This window comes from Acyrthosiphon pisum, chromosome A2, assembly GCF_005508785.2.
Source record: "Acyrthosiphon pisum isolate AL4f chromosome A2, pea_aphid_22Mar2018_4r6ur, whole genome shotgun sequence".
Classification (NCBI taxonomy): Eukaryota; Metazoa; Arthropoda; class Insecta; order Hemiptera; family Aphididae; genus Acyrthosiphon; species Acyrthosiphon pisum.
The window spans coordinates 34,606,077-34,622,960 of record NC_042495.1 but is presented as its reverse complement, the minus strand read 5'-3'; the positions used below and the strand labels follow the sequence as shown (position 1 = coordinate 34,622,960).

At 27.9% G+C, this 16,884-nt stretch overlaps 3 protein-coding genes across 3 annotated transcripts in view; 1 reads left to right on the top strand and 2 right to left on the bottom strand.

The window, feature by feature from the left end:
• Positions 1-731: 731 nt before the first annotated feature.
• Positions 732-4,164, bottom strand: LOC100159943 (cathepsin B-like cysteine proteinase 4). The gene is made up of 6 exons (XM_001943617.5): positions 3,931-4,164; positions 2,306-2,521; positions 1,992-2,195; positions 1,294-1,435; positions 1,091-1,207; positions 732-974 (listed from the first exon to the last, which is right to left on the bottom strand). Exons 1-6 carry the CDS (start codon positions 4,057-4,059, stop codon positions 769-771), a joined length of 1,014 nt encoding a protein of 337 aa, XP_001943652.1. The 5' UTR covers positions 4,060-4,164; the 3' UTR covers positions 732-768.
• Positions 4,165-6,514: 2,350 nt separating this feature from the next.
• LOC100164048 (brain protein 44-like) lies at positions 6,515-8,615 on the top strand. Its single transcript, NM_001162708.2, is given in 4 exon segments — positions 6,515-6,751; positions 6,880-6,920; positions 7,645-7,841; positions 8,388-8,615. Coding segments are annotated over 4 exon segments (384 nt in total). The 5' UTR covers positions 6,515-6,666; the 3' UTR covers positions 8,449-8,615.
• LOC100161984 (dosage compensation regulator) overlaps positions 8,421-16,884 on the bottom strand; it is a 10,137-nt gene continuing 1,673 nt past the window's right edge. Inside the window, exons 5-22 of the mRNA XM_029489926.1 lie at positions 16,812-16,880; positions 16,579-16,752; positions 15,376-15,573; positions 15,091-15,304; positions 14,781-15,020; positions 14,509-14,723; positions 14,322-14,439; positions 14,172-14,266; positions 13,148-13,360; positions 12,717-12,891; positions 11,986-12,162; positions 11,738-11,916; positions 11,479-11,652; positions 10,813-10,920; positions 10,156-10,271; positions 9,785-9,991; positions 9,495-9,721; positions 8,421-8,704 (exon numbers count right to left, since the gene is read on the bottom strand). Coding sequence (XP_029345786.1) covers positions 8,655-8,704; positions 9,495-9,721; positions 9,785-9,991; positions 10,156-10,271; positions 10,813-10,920; positions 11,479-11,652; positions 11,738-11,916; positions 11,986-12,162; positions 12,717-12,891; positions 13,148-13,360; positions 14,172-14,266; positions 14,322-14,439; positions 14,509-14,723; positions 14,781-15,020; positions 15,091-15,304; positions 15,376-15,573; positions 16,579-16,752; positions 16,812-16,880 — 2,949 coding nt within the window. The 3' untranslated portion in view covers positions 8,421-8,654. The remainder of the gene's footprint in view (positions 8,705-9,494; positions 9,722-9,784; positions 9,992-10,155; positions 10,272-10,812; positions 10,921-11,478; positions 11,653-11,737; positions 11,917-11,985; positions 12,163-12,716; positions 12,892-13,147; positions 13,361-14,171; positions 14,267-14,321; positions 14,440-14,508; positions 14,724-14,780; positions 15,021-15,090; positions 15,305-15,375; positions 15,574-16,578; positions 16,753-16,811; positions 16,881-16,884) is intronic.

Below are 16,884 nucleotides of genomic sequence, written 5' to 3'. Positions count from 1 at the left end.
TGAAAAGTGGCCTTTCGGCCCAAATTTTGAATACCTGCCTAACTGTGATTCTGAAACCAGAAATAAATATAAATATGTATTAGATACTAATATAGCTTGATTATTTTAGTATTTTTATGTTCATCTATAGTTTTATGGAAAGACCTATTCGGATAATGTAAATTGTTTAGGTAACTCGACATAAATATGTTTTTGGGCTGGGTACAGGTTTTTTGTTTCTGACCAATTGTTCGCAATGTTTTCGTTGTCATAGTTATTACCAAAAACATATAAATTATGATTAAATCATAAATTTATATAAATGTATCTATACATTTTATAGATGTCCCTTGTAGTTAAAAATAATCGAGTAGCGTGCTATGTATTTTTTATCTAAGTATCCACCAATACTTATGCAATTAACCACATTAGGCACCTATAGGTTAAGATTAATTAAGATTAATCTAGATCTTGATAGTTGATAATCGACTTATACATAAATACATCACACATATTCATGGCAGACAATTGGTTGGGTTTTTTTTTTAGGAGGGGCTAGTTTATCCAAAGTAAATTTATGGATGCATCCCATATTTAATACCTACATACATTTCCATATGGGGGAGGGGGCTATTAAAACTAAAACCTTACAAATCCCCCCCCGAAGACCACTTACGATTATCTGTTTTACTGTTATAGTGTTATGTAAAGTATAGGTGGCAAGATGCTTTTACAAAAAAAAAAAAACGTTATTAGCGATTATGGTCATTCAATCATCTTATTTCGTTTTTACACTTTCGGTAATCCACCAGTTATACGGTTTTCAATTCCACATTCATTTCTACCTCTTCGGATTTTAAACATTCCACCCATGCCCCAAGAATTACCCCATGTATTAGCACATAACCAGTAATCTATTCCGTCATCTTCACCCCATCCCATTATTTTGACAGCATGGTCGCCTTTTAATCCACCGGTCGTATACTGATATATTCCTAAAAATATTATATATATTAAATTTTATATTATTAAATGATCATGGATGTGTGCAATGGACACTAGTGATATATAGTGGTAACTGTTATTCATTCGTGGGATTATAAGTACTTGCCTCCTTTATAGCATAAGAAATCGTCATAGACTTTCATTGCTGCAACAACAGGTCCATTTTTAAATACTTCACTCATGATTATTTCCGGTTTTGGTTTAACAGAATACACCTTATAGGCTACAAAAAATAAAAAACAACAAAAATAGGTATATTGACAATTCGCAAAACATAATTTAAATTCAATATAGGTATTTAGTAATTACCATAGTACAGATCTGAAACTAATGGAGTCTCATAATTGTTATTGGTACACTGATCTTTGTAACACTGGGGAGTATCTTCATTTTCCTTGGAGCAAGAGTTTGCATTTCTTGGACAAGGAACTATACTATATGGCTGACATCCCTATAAATTAAAGCATTTTTAAAGAAAAAGTACCTAGGTAGGTAAACCGAGTAAAAAAATGCATAATAATATTATGTTATGTTAGGAATAAAGATTTAAAGGATTCGTTTATTTATTTTATTAAATCAATACTTATATGATCTATTCACTTAAATTTTTTATCTATAATTTACAGTATATTAATTTTTAGAATCTGAACGGAGAGGTAAGATTATTGGTTCAATACAATGATCTGTGTGTTCTATTTGGGTGTCTGTTTTCACGATTTACAGCAATAAAACTGCTTTAAACCTCAATATTGAGGGTGGATCCAATTTTTGTTGATGCCATTGTCATACATTGTTACCTACCAATCTATCATATATTTTTGAATAATATGATATAATTTTGTTAAAAATTCTCGTAGATGGTTGCATACAATATTTACTTTTAAGTTTTGTTATTTAAAATATTATTAGACGAACAATAAAAGATATTGTAATATTGCATATTATCAGTTTTATATTAACACAAAAATTAAAAACTTTGTTACATGTGATTTACATGTGACACTAACCTCATTTGAACCGTATTCACCTCCTGTGCATAACCCGTTTTTCTTTATGTACTTCCATGCTTTTTCTGGATGACCACCGTTACATCCGTTACCACATTTACCATTACAACACGAATTTATGTATTCGCCAGATAAGACTTTATTAACACCCATATTTGAAGTGATACATAGACGGTCACTAAATGCAGAAGCAGTTGATAGGGCCTATATATGCATAAATATGTCATATACTTACTTAAATATATATTGCGATGGCTGATAGAGCGTTTTTAGTCGTTAGAAAGCGAATGATAAAAAGTTGTGAAACCCCTCACCCAACAAGATCCGCAATTTGATTGATCCCTGATTGAAACAACCGATTTACATTCAGACCATGTTTGTGTAATATCATAACTCTCCGGCAGAGATTCCAAGTCAATGGATACATCGTATGTAAGGAGAATGTCCTTTTCACTTAGTTTATTCCATGGTACAACTCCCATGAGATGTGAAACGTTCGTCAAAAGACTTGGATGGAAATTTATTCCAGCCTAATTAATAATATATTGATAAATTTATTATTAATATCAATATGTAAATGTAATATATGTGTGCACTGTGTATATACTCAATACTGCATAGTGCATAATATCATCATGTACCTATATATTGTGTAAATAAGTATCAACCTTAAATTTCGTGATACAAGCTCGTTTTAAAATACACATCATTTGGACTTGGAAGTTTCGGAAATCCCTATACACTATACTCTATACACTATAAGGATGGGGGGGGGGGGTATTTTCTAAAAAAATGTGAAATGACTACCATTAAAACAAAGATTGATTCAGTCAATTTTCTATAATATTTTGATATAGTATGATATAATTTAAGCAAATAAAAATATAGAGGTTATTTCATTTATGTATAGTATCATAGAATGATTTATGATTTTTTTTTTTAAATCCATGGGGGTCTAGACTCCCTTGTCCACCGTGATCACGCCCAGTTAGTATGCTTGTCAGTTATACCTACGTATACGGTATACCTACAACAATATTATAAAAGTTATAATATGCTAATACTTATCTTTTTAATATTACTAATATGAAAAATGAAGACTAAAGATAAAGAACATACCTAGTTCAGTGCATAAGCATGACATATACCCATATATGTAACACGTATTGTAAAATGATTCTATTAAAATTTCAAATCAATAAGCAAAGGTATGCAATAGTTAAATCGATATTTTTTGAAAAAACGCTGACTTTCATTATACACAAATAAATATCAAAATGACAACATAAACTTTAAAACGTCCAATTATCATTTAAATGTAACTTTAGATAGGTAAGGGATATGTGTATTTTTTACTTAGAGTTCCAACACAAATATAACGATTACAGTTTACAGTACGTTTACTGTTTAAAGTTACTTAAAAATTAACGTGGGTATAGGTAACAGATTTACCAGATTATTATAACTTACATATTGTTACAATTTATGTAACTCGAGTATATAACTTTGACACTAGCAACTGATGTATACTCAGATATCTGATGTTACTCAAGCTCAATCCTGCCTATATAGATTACCTATTAAATTGTTTTCAGAGTCCAAAATTGTTTATTTTTAAGGTAGGTATACCTATTATATAAACAAAATAATTAACAGTTGTGAGTTGTAGCGAGTAGGTATTCTGGGTATTCAGACTGTAATACATTTTAACGATTCACCTATTTACCCAACTCATACCATTTAAAGACATATAGTTTAATAATTAATATGGACGTTGTACTTTAACTTGTTCAAGAATCATTTTCAGGTTAAATGGAATAGGAGCCGGATTTCAATTGCAAAATCATATAGGCACTTACCTACATAATTTTTTAAAGACATTGAGACACCTTATCTGAAAACTGTTCTTAAGTTAGGTAATTCAAATATGCAGTCTTACCTTCCATGTGTGTTTTGGAATGTTATTCACTAGTTGTATGATTTGATTTACTTTAAACAAAGGTGTACTACTAATAACATCAAAATATAAAATTAAGCCTACAATGACCCGCGTGAAACCAATAAACATTGCCAAGAAGTGACTATTTCAATTTGTGTTGTACAAGTTCAATTGCTAAGTATAAAGTGACCGAATTTCACTACGAATAATATACATATAGGTTCTATTACCTATATCAGCATTGAGTATTATAGGTACACTCAATAATGTTATGATATTTTCGCTATTATAATATTATACACTTATCGTTGGATAAGAAACCACCTGTAGGGAATATTCTTGAAAGATAATGTTAATAAGTATTTAATTTTATAACTCATTTAATGGTTTCCAAGTTATTGAAATGAGTACTTTAATATTTGTACGTGTAATTCACAATAATTAAAAGATATAATACAAAATGCGTAGGTAGGTAATTAATTAGATAAAAATATTAAAATTGGTGTGACTAAAGAACAATACATTTTCTCAGGTATTTATATAATTAGTCAGTACCTACCTACCTATACTGCTGAAGTCATTGAAGACAATGAGTCATTTAGGTATAAAAGTATACAAATTGTACATAAGTAGGTGCCCAATTGGTAAGTAGGAACTATGGTAAATCGTAATATTATAAATTATAATCATGCATACAAAAATATAATATGTTACATACACTGTACATAATATCTAAAAGCAGATAAGAAAACTATTTTTTTATTTTAAATAAGTTATATATAATCTGAATCAGTTGACACAATGAGCATATAGGCTTAGAGTAATAAAAAAACACGAGTATATTTGAAGAAAGAAGCCACCCAATACTGACACTTTCAATTAAGGGGCTTAGGCATGCTAGTTACATTAAAGATCTTGACACCACTTACGCCTAAGTCGCCTTGGAGGATTGCCGGTATAGTAGCAACTAACAGACGCTATAGAAATTGTATGAGTAGTTATCCTGACATGAAACCTTTTATAGTAGAGCCAGAGGCGGACTTACCATTTTTCCGCCCTAGGCATTACAACACTACCGCCCCGTACATTGGCATGTTCCCACGGGCGGGGGGGGGGGGGAGTAATGTTCCATGAACTAAAACAATACATTCATAAAAATTGTATTTAGGTATTTTTATATTTATACATACCAACTAAACAAATAAATATTAATACAATTTTGCATAAGTACATACATACTGTACTGTAATGATATGCTCACAGATCATTGTACAAAAAATGCTTTCAAATAATAAATAACGGCCAGACTGTCGCACGTAGAAATCGGTCACATGTTATAAAACAATAAATTATCAATAACAAAAAGAGACGAGTACGGTTTAAGCAAGCGTAGCACATTTATAATGGTAAGAGCAAAGAGTGTTACTTTCTTATAGAAAAGGAAGGGTAAAGGGGGTATCTACAGCCGAAGGACGACCTAGTTTCGAGGCTCGCGATAACCCTTTGAAAAAGCCGCCTAACACTCTCTGATAAGCATAGCCGTATATCGTAACTCTCATCTTTTTTTCATTTTTGATAGGTAGTGTACCTACTACACGTCTACACGAGTACCTACCAAAATAAACTAAACTCTCAACAACTCTTCTTTGAAACTATATTTTTCTATGTCTTTAAGAAAGAATCGTAAATATAAAACAATGATTCCATTTTAAAATCGAAAATTGATACCATTAAATAGTAAATACGCATTGTATATAGTAATTAGTAGCCAAAATTAATGTGCAAAAGAATTGTTTATTAGTGGCTAAATTAGTCCCGTTAAATATCCCCTATAAATATGTCATGTATTTGTGTCAGTTAGCTCTAAAGTTGCAGGTAAATTCACAGATTTCTATATAGTAGGGAGCCTTTATAATAAAAGCTCTCTAGTAGTCTACTGTCTAGTATAAGGTCTTTTAGTATGTAGTATAGAAGTCTATGGGTAAATTAAATGAAAATAAAACAAAAATTGTATACTACAGCGCTATCTAATGACAAACCCGACATTCATTCGCAATTTGTTTTTCGCTGTTCAAGTTTAAAATTACGGCACGGATAGGTATGATTATTGATTGAAAAATGCCAAAATGTATTTAAACCAAAATTTTCGTCTTTTGGGTTATTTGATTTTGCGTAGTAAATTCCAACATTCACTAGTAACAAAACTAAACCTAGTTAAACCTAACTCAGCCACCAAAATGAATAACAATAAATCAGATTCAACGGAATGAGGGTATAAAATATATTATGATTTATGACGCAAGCCTTCGACTTTCTTCCTTTTTTCCGAGGGTTACATTATTTAATAATAGGTATACAATATAACATAGTATAGTATATTGACGTTATTTCGGACCAAATTTTAAAACTTTAAAATATGAAAAATATATTATTGGACTGATAAAAAATATATTGTTTTCAAGGTGTATTGATAAACCTTATCACTTAGTCAATAACTCTAATTATTTTGTATTTTTTACCATAATCTGAATAATATCGTCAAGACTTCGACCTTGTTGGCCTGTTCCCTATCCCGGAGGGCACTTCAAGTTCATATTATAACTAATAACTTGCCCAGTGACAATTATTACTCTATTTACCAATAATTGCTGTGACCTGTGACACAGTTATTAATCAAATAATACGTCCTGTTACTTAAAGAGTCGATCGTTGAAGAAAATCCTTATTTCCTAGATCATGTCGGTCGTCTACAAAGCCGTAATTTCAGCAGCCGACAAAGTTGTACCACGGGGCTTGAGGCCACTTTGGGAACATCCGGCGGGTAATTTACTAAATACATTTTATGACTGACTTTACACCATAGACTATAGTCTATAACCGATCTAACCTTTTTAGTCCGAATTCATGTGAGAAACATAATGAAATAATCACTTCATCTTATTTTCACAGGTCCAAAGACTATTTTCTTCTGGGCACCCGCATTTAAATGGGTAATAACTAATAATGATGAGTAGAGCTCTGATGTTAATGACCAAAATTTTATTAAAATATATAATATTTAGAAATGTCAAAATATGTAATTAATATAATATTAAATATACCTATTTTTTGCTACAAATGTATATAAAAAGAGTTAATATTAATTTAAAATAAATTATATACTCTTGAATGTGTATTTAAAATAACTGATTACTAAATACACACCTATTAAATAATAGCTATTATTATAATTCATATTATAAAAAAAAAATATTAGTTAGTGGCTGATCTATCAAAGTTAAATTGTAGATAGGTTAAGCACTTTAAGCATCAGAATTATTACACTGTATAACAATTATTTTGTTGATATTTTCAAATTTAAAAGACCTTTGACAATCCGACAGTATGTTTTTATAAATATCTTATCTCCTAATTGTCTATTCATAATAATATTGACAATTTTTATTATTATACTTATAATTTATAAAACATAATATGCTACTTAATCTAGAAATCATCAAGTTATGCATTTATATGCTCAAAAATGTCAAATATGTAAAAAATATGCAAAATAATTTTGCATATTTGTAAACTAAACTTCATGAATCGAATTGATATCATACTAAAGTATAATTCTGGTTGCACAAAAAAATATACAATCATAAACATCAGAGTTCTAATGATGAGCGTTTTTATTTAATCTATCTTATTAATTGTAATCATATACCTTTCTAGGGCTTAGTTATTGCTGGCATTGGAGACATAACTCGTCCAGCAGAAAAAATTAGCATATCTCAATGCTCAGCATTAGCTGCTACCGGTATCGTGTGGTCACGATATTCACTCGTCATCATACCAAAAAACTGGAGCTTATTTAGCGTTAATGTTTTTGTGGGTGCTACAAATTTATACCACTTGGTCAGAGCTTTTATGTAAGTTATAAAGATATATCAATAATTATGTAAACATTCTTACATTTAATAAAAATGTATAGAATATTAAAATTGTGTTAAAAAAAAACAATCTTATAAATTAATAAAGTCAATAACAATTCTTATTTTTGATGGATTATCAAATATATTTGTTCTTATTTGTAGCTTGCAGGCAGTGGTATATCCAGGAGAAGACTTAGGGGACATGCCCCCTCCCATCATCATTGATGGTTAATTATAAATTAATTTTTATTGTTTATGAAACTATGTATTATAGTTTATTCATACGCGTGCCCCTCACCATTTTGAAAATTCTTAATACACCACTGCTTGCAGACTCTAAAAAAAATTATCAGTTCAACTTTTCGCTTATTACAATAATTTTATCATATTGTTACTATTTGAAACGAATGAAAGTTTGCATTAATTTTAAACTATTAGATTTTCTAAAATTAGTCACAATAATTTGAATTATTGCTTAGTTAAACAAATTAGTTTAATAATTGTAGAAATTATAACAAACTAATATATTAATTAATGTTTCAGGTACCAGCAAGAACAAAAGAAGGCATTGGAAAATGGCAGTAAAAGTGATAGTTATCTTTAATGTGCATTAAAATGTATAATTCAATGATAAAATAATTTTAATATGTTTTTGTTGTATAAATAAATAGATTATTATTTAATCTCAATAAGGATGAATATATTATTTGTCCCATTGAAAAAATAATAAAATCGCTATCATAATGAAATAAATGACAAATTCTAATAATGACATAGATAAATGAAACATCTGTTGTACAACCATCTGGTTCAGAAACTTCTTTTAAAGCTTTCCCCGCTATAGCCTCTGAAACCTTGTCCTAAAAACAAATAAAAAGTATACTTAGATTATTATTTCTTAGAACTAAATTAGATACAGGCAACATTTTAAAATAATATTGTTTAGTTTTTATGTATAATTGTATAATGTATATTACTATATAACACTAATATTTTATATGTTATTGATATCAGAGTATACGTAATATGACTAGTGAGTACTAGTTACTTGTAGTATGATAAGTGATAACATTTTTATTTGAAAACTGAAAATTATATTAAAGATAATTTTATTTATGTGGTTTATAATAATATGTACATTTAAAGGTATGGAGTGGTTAGTGGTTAAAACAACCCAAAAAGTTATTGAAACAACTTAATATTATTTACGACTATCCTGTCGATAATGTCTGAACAGTGCACACTGCAATCACATATGGTGGTGATAAATGATAATGGTAGTAACTTACGTATTAATGCAAACAAATATATAATAATAACATAAATAAATAACTTTATTGTTGTTAAATGTTGATAACTTTGAATAATATATTTGAAATACCTAACCATGAGATAGCCGACACCCCCATGGCCTATATAGTAAAATATTATAAATAAATTTTGTCAAAGGTATATACTACTAATTCTATTAATTCAAACTAATTGAATTTTAAATGCTTTGAATATAAAAAAAATATATTCAAGAAAACAGTTAATAATTTAACTAAAATAAATATATGTATAAAAAAATCTATTTTATTTTATGAGTAAAAATTTTTATATTATAACCAAATTAAAATTATAAAAAAAAAATCTTTAAATGTTAAATACCTCTTACAGAGCGACCACCGCCATAATAACCTCTTTGATTATATCCACCACGAAATGACGAAGAATTTCCATGGTAACCTCTTCCTCGACTATAACTTCCTCCACCACCTCTTTGAAAATTATTATTACTAGGGTAGGAATGATTAATATTTTGAACTTTGGCATTTGGGGTATCACCACTTTCATTAAATGTTTGGTTAAACTGTCTCTTGTAGATTGATCTATCACTATACATTTTTAAAAAATGTATACATTTTATTTAATTAATAAATTTAAAAAAAATTACTTACCCTTGAACAAACGATATTGGAGAAAGATTGTATCTACCACAGTTAAAATTACATAGTTCTTTTAGAAGATTTATTAGTTTAATATCTCTTTCACTTAATGTTGCAATAGATTCTGGTTCTTCAGATGCATGTACAATTAAACTTTCAATAGCTGGTCTTAAAGCTACAATCGCAGAAGCAGCTCTTGCATCCATTTTTAAAGTTATCCTATAAAGTATAAGATGATTCATAGCTTTGTTAAGAGAATATTACATTTTAATATAAATTTATAATACTAAACATAATATTTTTCTCAAAGAAATTGAAAAAAATATTTTTTTAAATTTCTTTATATATTTGATTCTCTTTTTAAGTTGACAATCATTACATACCAGTTATCTAATTGGACTAATTCTTTGGTATATTCAATTTTGCGAGCACCAAACAATAGAAGATGAATAGGAGTTACCATGGTCATTTGCTTGCATGATACAGCTCTAGTACGTACCTAAATAAAAAAATTGTATTCAAAAAAATATGATTTTATAATAAATATTCTATGCTTCTAATAGTTTTAGATAAATTATTTAGAACTTTTACATTTAAGATTAGAATTACATTTAGAATTATAGGTTTAAATAAATTAAATAAATTAAAGGTTTATAAGTTTAAACCATATCATAATTTTTAATTTCAATAACTGAAAAACACCTAACTACTTATTATCATTATTTTGTAGAATTACAATTTATTAAGTCATAATATTATATAATTTTAACAGGTAAGATTAATTTAGACTAGAGTATGTTGTATCTCAGTGGCGTGCCGAACAGGCATTTTTTGAGGCTATTGCCTCAAGGGAAATTCGGGTGGGTGGGTGGGTGTGTTAGTATAGATGTGCAACTTATACCTAAAAAAACTTAGTAATATTTATTATTTTGAATAATAAAAATATAGTGAAAAAACTGTTGGTGGTGGGGAGGGGGATCAAATTGTATAGTTTGCCTCAGGTCTGCTTGTCAGTTCGGCATGCCACTGTTGTATCTTACCTTCTCTGCAAATACAAAGAATGGTGATTGGAAAGAACCGGCCATGATGTTATTACAATTAACAGATGTTTTATGAATAAGTGCAGCCTTTCCTTCTGTTGTGTATACCTATATAAAAACAAATTAATATATTTAATTAGATGTAATATCCACATTATCAAATGATCCTCAATCACACTGAAACAATAAATTCATTGGAATAAAATTAATATTTAGTATTTACTGTGCATAGCGATATTATATTATTTGCCATGTAAATACAATTAAAAATATAACAATATATTACATTTAATGTTTATTTCATTGGAATAAAAATGTCACTATGAAATATGCTCAACATATTTTGTTCTTAATTTAAATTCCAATAAAATGGTATGACTCTAAACTCAATTATTCTAAATAAAAAGACACCAGTTATGTGCGGTTTTTAAAACACTATCATCAAAGTTAAAATGTATAGGAAGGATGCATGTGTCAATATGAATAAGAGTCACTATCAGGTGTCTTTCAATATTAAATTACTAGTTTAACAAGCTTTCAAAAAAAATATAACAAAAAGTTTTTTTTTCAGAATTTTCAGTTCTAAAACTCAATTCCTGTATTGTACATTTTTATCATTTTGATGATTAAATATTTGTTTATAAAAATATAAAAATAAAAAGTAACCTTTCGTTTTTCTTTATGATAACACACATTAGGATAAAATCCCATTGTTAAAATGGCAGATACTACATCTAATATTGGTTCGTCGTGCATTCCAGTTTTTCCAAAATCAAATCTATGCCTTTCAAAACATATATCAGGAAATCCGATTTTGATGAATAGATCTTTCAGTTGTTCCTGATAAAACAATGCATTTTTAATATTATAAATGTACAATTATTATTGTTTTAAATATTATAAATAACTTTAAATAAGTAGGTACCGTAACATCTGCTGTTGTAGTCAATGATGGTTGTGACAACATTTTACGTTCACAGTATTCTGTTGTATCAATATTACGATAGACTAAAGATTGCCATTGATGAAAAGCATTTAGTACAGTCAAATGATCAGAACAACGGTTACCAGAGAAAGCACGCTGTGCTGGTGTCATTCTATGATCTATAAACATATAAATATGAAAAAATATTGATTTGAAACAAATTATTTTACATATATAAAATTAATTACCAAATACAAATATATCTGTCATGTTTGAACAGATAGCAGCTATTATAGCTAGAGCGTCACCTAGCATTAAGATATTTCCTAACACCATCATGCGACCAATCTGTGGCTCGATTGGTAATTTTGCTAAAATACGACCAAGTGGCGTTAACTCTTCATTTATTCCAAGACATTTCATCTCTAAAATGTTTGAATATAAAATAATGGTACATTAATACATCTATAATAAAATATTCAGAAACATATATGCAGTAAAACATTTTTTCTTACATAAGTTTTAAAGTAATTAGAATATAAAAGCAAAAATTAAAAAAAAATCAGTAGAGTAAAAAGATTTACAAGTATTTATAGAATTATTCTTAATAAAAAAGATTTTCATTAGAGACTAAATAAGATAAAACGTTTAATTACGTATAATGAGGGTTGTAAGTTACAATGTTAATCTAATAAAATAAAAACATGGTGATATATTAAGTAATTCAAATTGCTGCTTACTGTGATATTCAAATAAAATACAGTTCTCTAATATAATTTGTCATGTTTGCAAACCAAATTGAAGAAATACATTATTCAACTCAATGTAGATCTTCATCGTTTATTAGTTAAAAGTATATGTTAGAAACATAACTAACCAATAAAACAACATTATTTGTTTCATTGATTAATTCAGTTTGCATTTAAGAACCAATAATTTTCTTTTTATTTATTTGAATAACACAATAGCAACATTTTACCTTTGAGCATCACTTGGGCTTCAATTACAGCATCAATAGGAGGAGGTTCAATAGCTTTGCTAAGAAATTGTCCAATATCTCCAAGTCGTAACAATTTAATAGATAAAGCTATTTCATGTAAAGGTGTACGGAAAATTTCTGGTGTTATGTGATCATCCATTTTATCATAACGTGCCTTAAAATTTAGTATTTAAAATAAAAAATAAAAACCATAGAAAGTAAACATAATGAAAAGTACCAAAACTCGTGTACTATTAAATTAATCAGATTAAATATGTAATTAAAAATTATTATACGGCAAAATATAATTTTATTCAATTTAAAATTATAGGTATTCAATCATTATAGTCCATGCTTGGGTCATATTAAATAAATGTATTTATTTTAAAATTAAAATTTATTTTTATTTTTTTTATATTATCTTTGATTACCTTTGAACATAAGTGAAAACAGAAACCGTCTCTAACACGGCCCGCTCGACCTTTTCTTTGCTGCATGTTTGTCTTAGACGCCCAAACCGTTGCATAATGAGTCATATTATTATGAGTAGTAAATAATTTTATCTTTGCTTTGCCATAATTAATTACAAATACTACATCATTAATAGTTATTGATGTTTCGGCTATATTAGTAGATAAAATCACCTGGAAAAAATTTGATTTTTTAAAATAATTAGATAATCTATAACTGAAATTTCATAGTGGTTTGCTTTTGAAATTTTTCCAATGGTCTAATATGAAGCTATATTAGCTGTATGTTTGATTTATACTAAGTAGCTAACATTGTTTGTTGCTAATAACTATTATTAGGGTTAGAATATGTCCCCTGTTTAGCAGCGACTTTACCGGTTTTGAATATAGCTTTCCAGTGTCCCAATAAAGAGTTTTGGAAATGTCAATTATCTGAGAATTAAGCTTCTATAATTTATGTTAACATTTCTACTAGAGAAATAATATTGTTTTGATACATGAAGAAAAGATTTTAATACCCAGTAATCATACGTAATATATTTTACACGGTAAACGCCACACTTGGCGTAAGGCCACTCAAAACAATAAAATAATAATAATAATACTATTGTTGTTGTCCCTGAACACAAACATGAACAAAAATCATCAATCTATAAATAAAATAATAAATAGTTAAGGGGATGGCCACTTTCGAATTATATAAAAAAAAATTATATCATTCAGCTATTGTGGTAGTCACGATAACGGAGGTAGTTTTAGGTGGTACTGTGGTAGTCACAATAATAGCCGTAGTCTCGTATAACAGGAAAGTTCTGCTATAACACCTATATAACATTTTAGGAACAATACTAAACTTCATAAAAGAACTAACTTATTATTTTTTACTATGATGACAGTTAACTTTTGTTATAAAACCAGTCATAATACAATTAAAATATAACATTTTTAAACATTCAATATAATATTATACAATGTTTTATTTTACCTTTCGTACTCCAGATGGAACAGGTTCAAAAACTTTACGTTGATCTGCACACGGAATTTGTGAATGGAGTGGTAGTATACAAAACTTTGAAGATGCTAAAAAAGAAAAATTTAAGTATTCTTCATTGAAAGTAAATATAACTTAACAAACCAAAAAATTGTTTCTGAGTTAAATATTTTTGGAGTGCAAAAATTAAATTCCAACCAGGTAAAAATATTAGAACCGCTCCAGGTGTATTCATCTCTATTTCAATGTGCGTTAATAATGCCTAAAACATCAATTATATTAAATTATTATTATTACTGTTATTGTTAGCTTTTATTTGAAAAATACTCACTTCAATAATTTCAAAATCAACATCTTTTTCACTAATCATGGCCACTTTAGATTTAATATCAGGAGGATAGTCATCAGATACAAGTAAATTACAATTTTCTTCCTGATCTTGTGCTGCAATGACAGATTCTTCTTCTTTATCTTTATTCTTACGTTTTCTAATATCTGGAGTTGGCTGATAGTTTAACACTTGAACAATATCTTCAAGAAAATATTCTGAAAATAAAGATTGTAAATAATATTTTCAATCGATATCATAAATGATCAATTTACCTTTCACAGGATAGCATCTCCCTTCTACATCAATGACTGGACAACAATTAAAGTATTTAGAAAACATATCAGTATTTATAGTGGCCGACATAAAAATAACTCTTAGGTCAGGATAGTTATATACCATATCTTTGAGTACAACCATGAGGAAATCACTATTTACATCACGTTCGTGTATTTCATCAACAATTATATGTGATATGCCACGCATACCATTTTCCAATTTACGTAATAATACACCTACACAAATTTTGTTTTATTTGTAGATCATTATTTCAATATAAAAATATTTAGAACAAAAAATATTTACCAACTGTACAAAACAAAATTGCCCCATAAGGTCTCGGAAATATGCTATCAAATCTAACACTATAACCAACACTTAAACCTATATCTTCTTTTCTTTCAAAAGCCACTCTATCAGCAACAGAGATGGCAGATATTTTTCTTGGTTGCGTACAAATTATATTACAGTATGCCCCTTGGTCATTTTTCAGATACTCATCAAGTATAAATTGACAAACCTAAATTATCAAATTATGTATAGGTAAAAGTAAAATACATTAAAACAAAATATTTTCCAATTTTAACTAACCTGAGTAGTTTTACCACAACCAGTACTACCTTGAATAATAACTATCGAGTTTTTTCTTATTACATCTAATATATTATCTTTTTTAGCAAATACTGGAAGTTGGCTACGCATTGCAATACTTTCTTTAAAACCTTCTGAAGAATTTAATTTCATAGCATAATCTTTAGCTAGTTCTTCACTTAATTGATCTAAAGTAGCCTGTAAATAATAAATATCAATATGTATTTTAACAAATTGATTAACACATACTGTAACTAAATACTCGTTTGTATAATATCTCATTATTCATTAATATTATCATTACTCTTGTATACTATGTCATTAATATTTTAAAGTAAAAATTATAAAAAAAATATATGTAGGGTGATCACCAAGCATGTTAACTCCTATTTTTTAAATTTAGTAATAAACGTATTTGAACATTTTATTTAAACTTATTAAATATAAAGCCAATAAAGACCATATTTTTAAATTTATGAATTTTTTCATAGTATTTTGTAGAGTATCTTGTCACGATACAAACTTCTGTTTTCAAATGAGAACCCACTTTTTACTATTATTTATTTATTAGATAATTATTTTAAAATGTTGATATACCTAATTTAAAAATCAAATGAATAGTTTTTCTACTACAATGTTTATACTAAGGAACAGGTTTTAAAGTCCTTATAAATGGTTTTACAAAAATATAATATGGATGTAATGTTAGATCTAATGTTAATTTATATTTTTCCAAAACTAAAATGTTGATAGATTAATATTAATTACTACAATTTTCAAACCACTAAGAACCCATATTATTTTCCAAACCTATTATCCTTGGAAAACAATGTTATATAACTTAAAACTACTAATTCAAAGCGTAATATTGATGTCATACATTTTCAAAAAATGATTGGCTAAATAGTTTACAGTAGAAAAGTGAGATTCTCAATTGAAAAACAGGAGTTTGTATCTCCACAGGGCTAGGACACTTCTAAAGTAGTACAAAAAACTTTGAACATTTGAAAGTATGGTCTTTAAGTATATTTAAAAATTCCAATAACTGCATTATTGAAAAAAAATAGGGCGAGCGCTGAGCATGCTTGGTGAATCACTATGTAAACTAAAAATTAATATAATTTATTAAACTATGTAACGTTTGACAATTTTTAAAACTAAATGTATGAGAAATACAATTGCAATTTTTAACTTCAAACTTACAGTAGCTAAAGGACCTTCATCAATATTTATGGCCAACCAGGGATTCCAATTTGGTTGAGGTGGTGACCATGGAATAACTCCTGTTAATCTAATTGGTTTTGTCTCATTAAATTCCGCAAGTACTTGATTAGAAATTAATGAAATTGTAGTTTCTGGTTCAATGACAGTATCATTCTTCAAACAATAAATATACACATATAATAAATATTTATTGTCTTAACTATGTAATCTACCTTAATCACAGGTTCAATATTAAACTCTTGAAGTATATTAGATACTTTGTTTAATATTAAAGGTTCTACATTT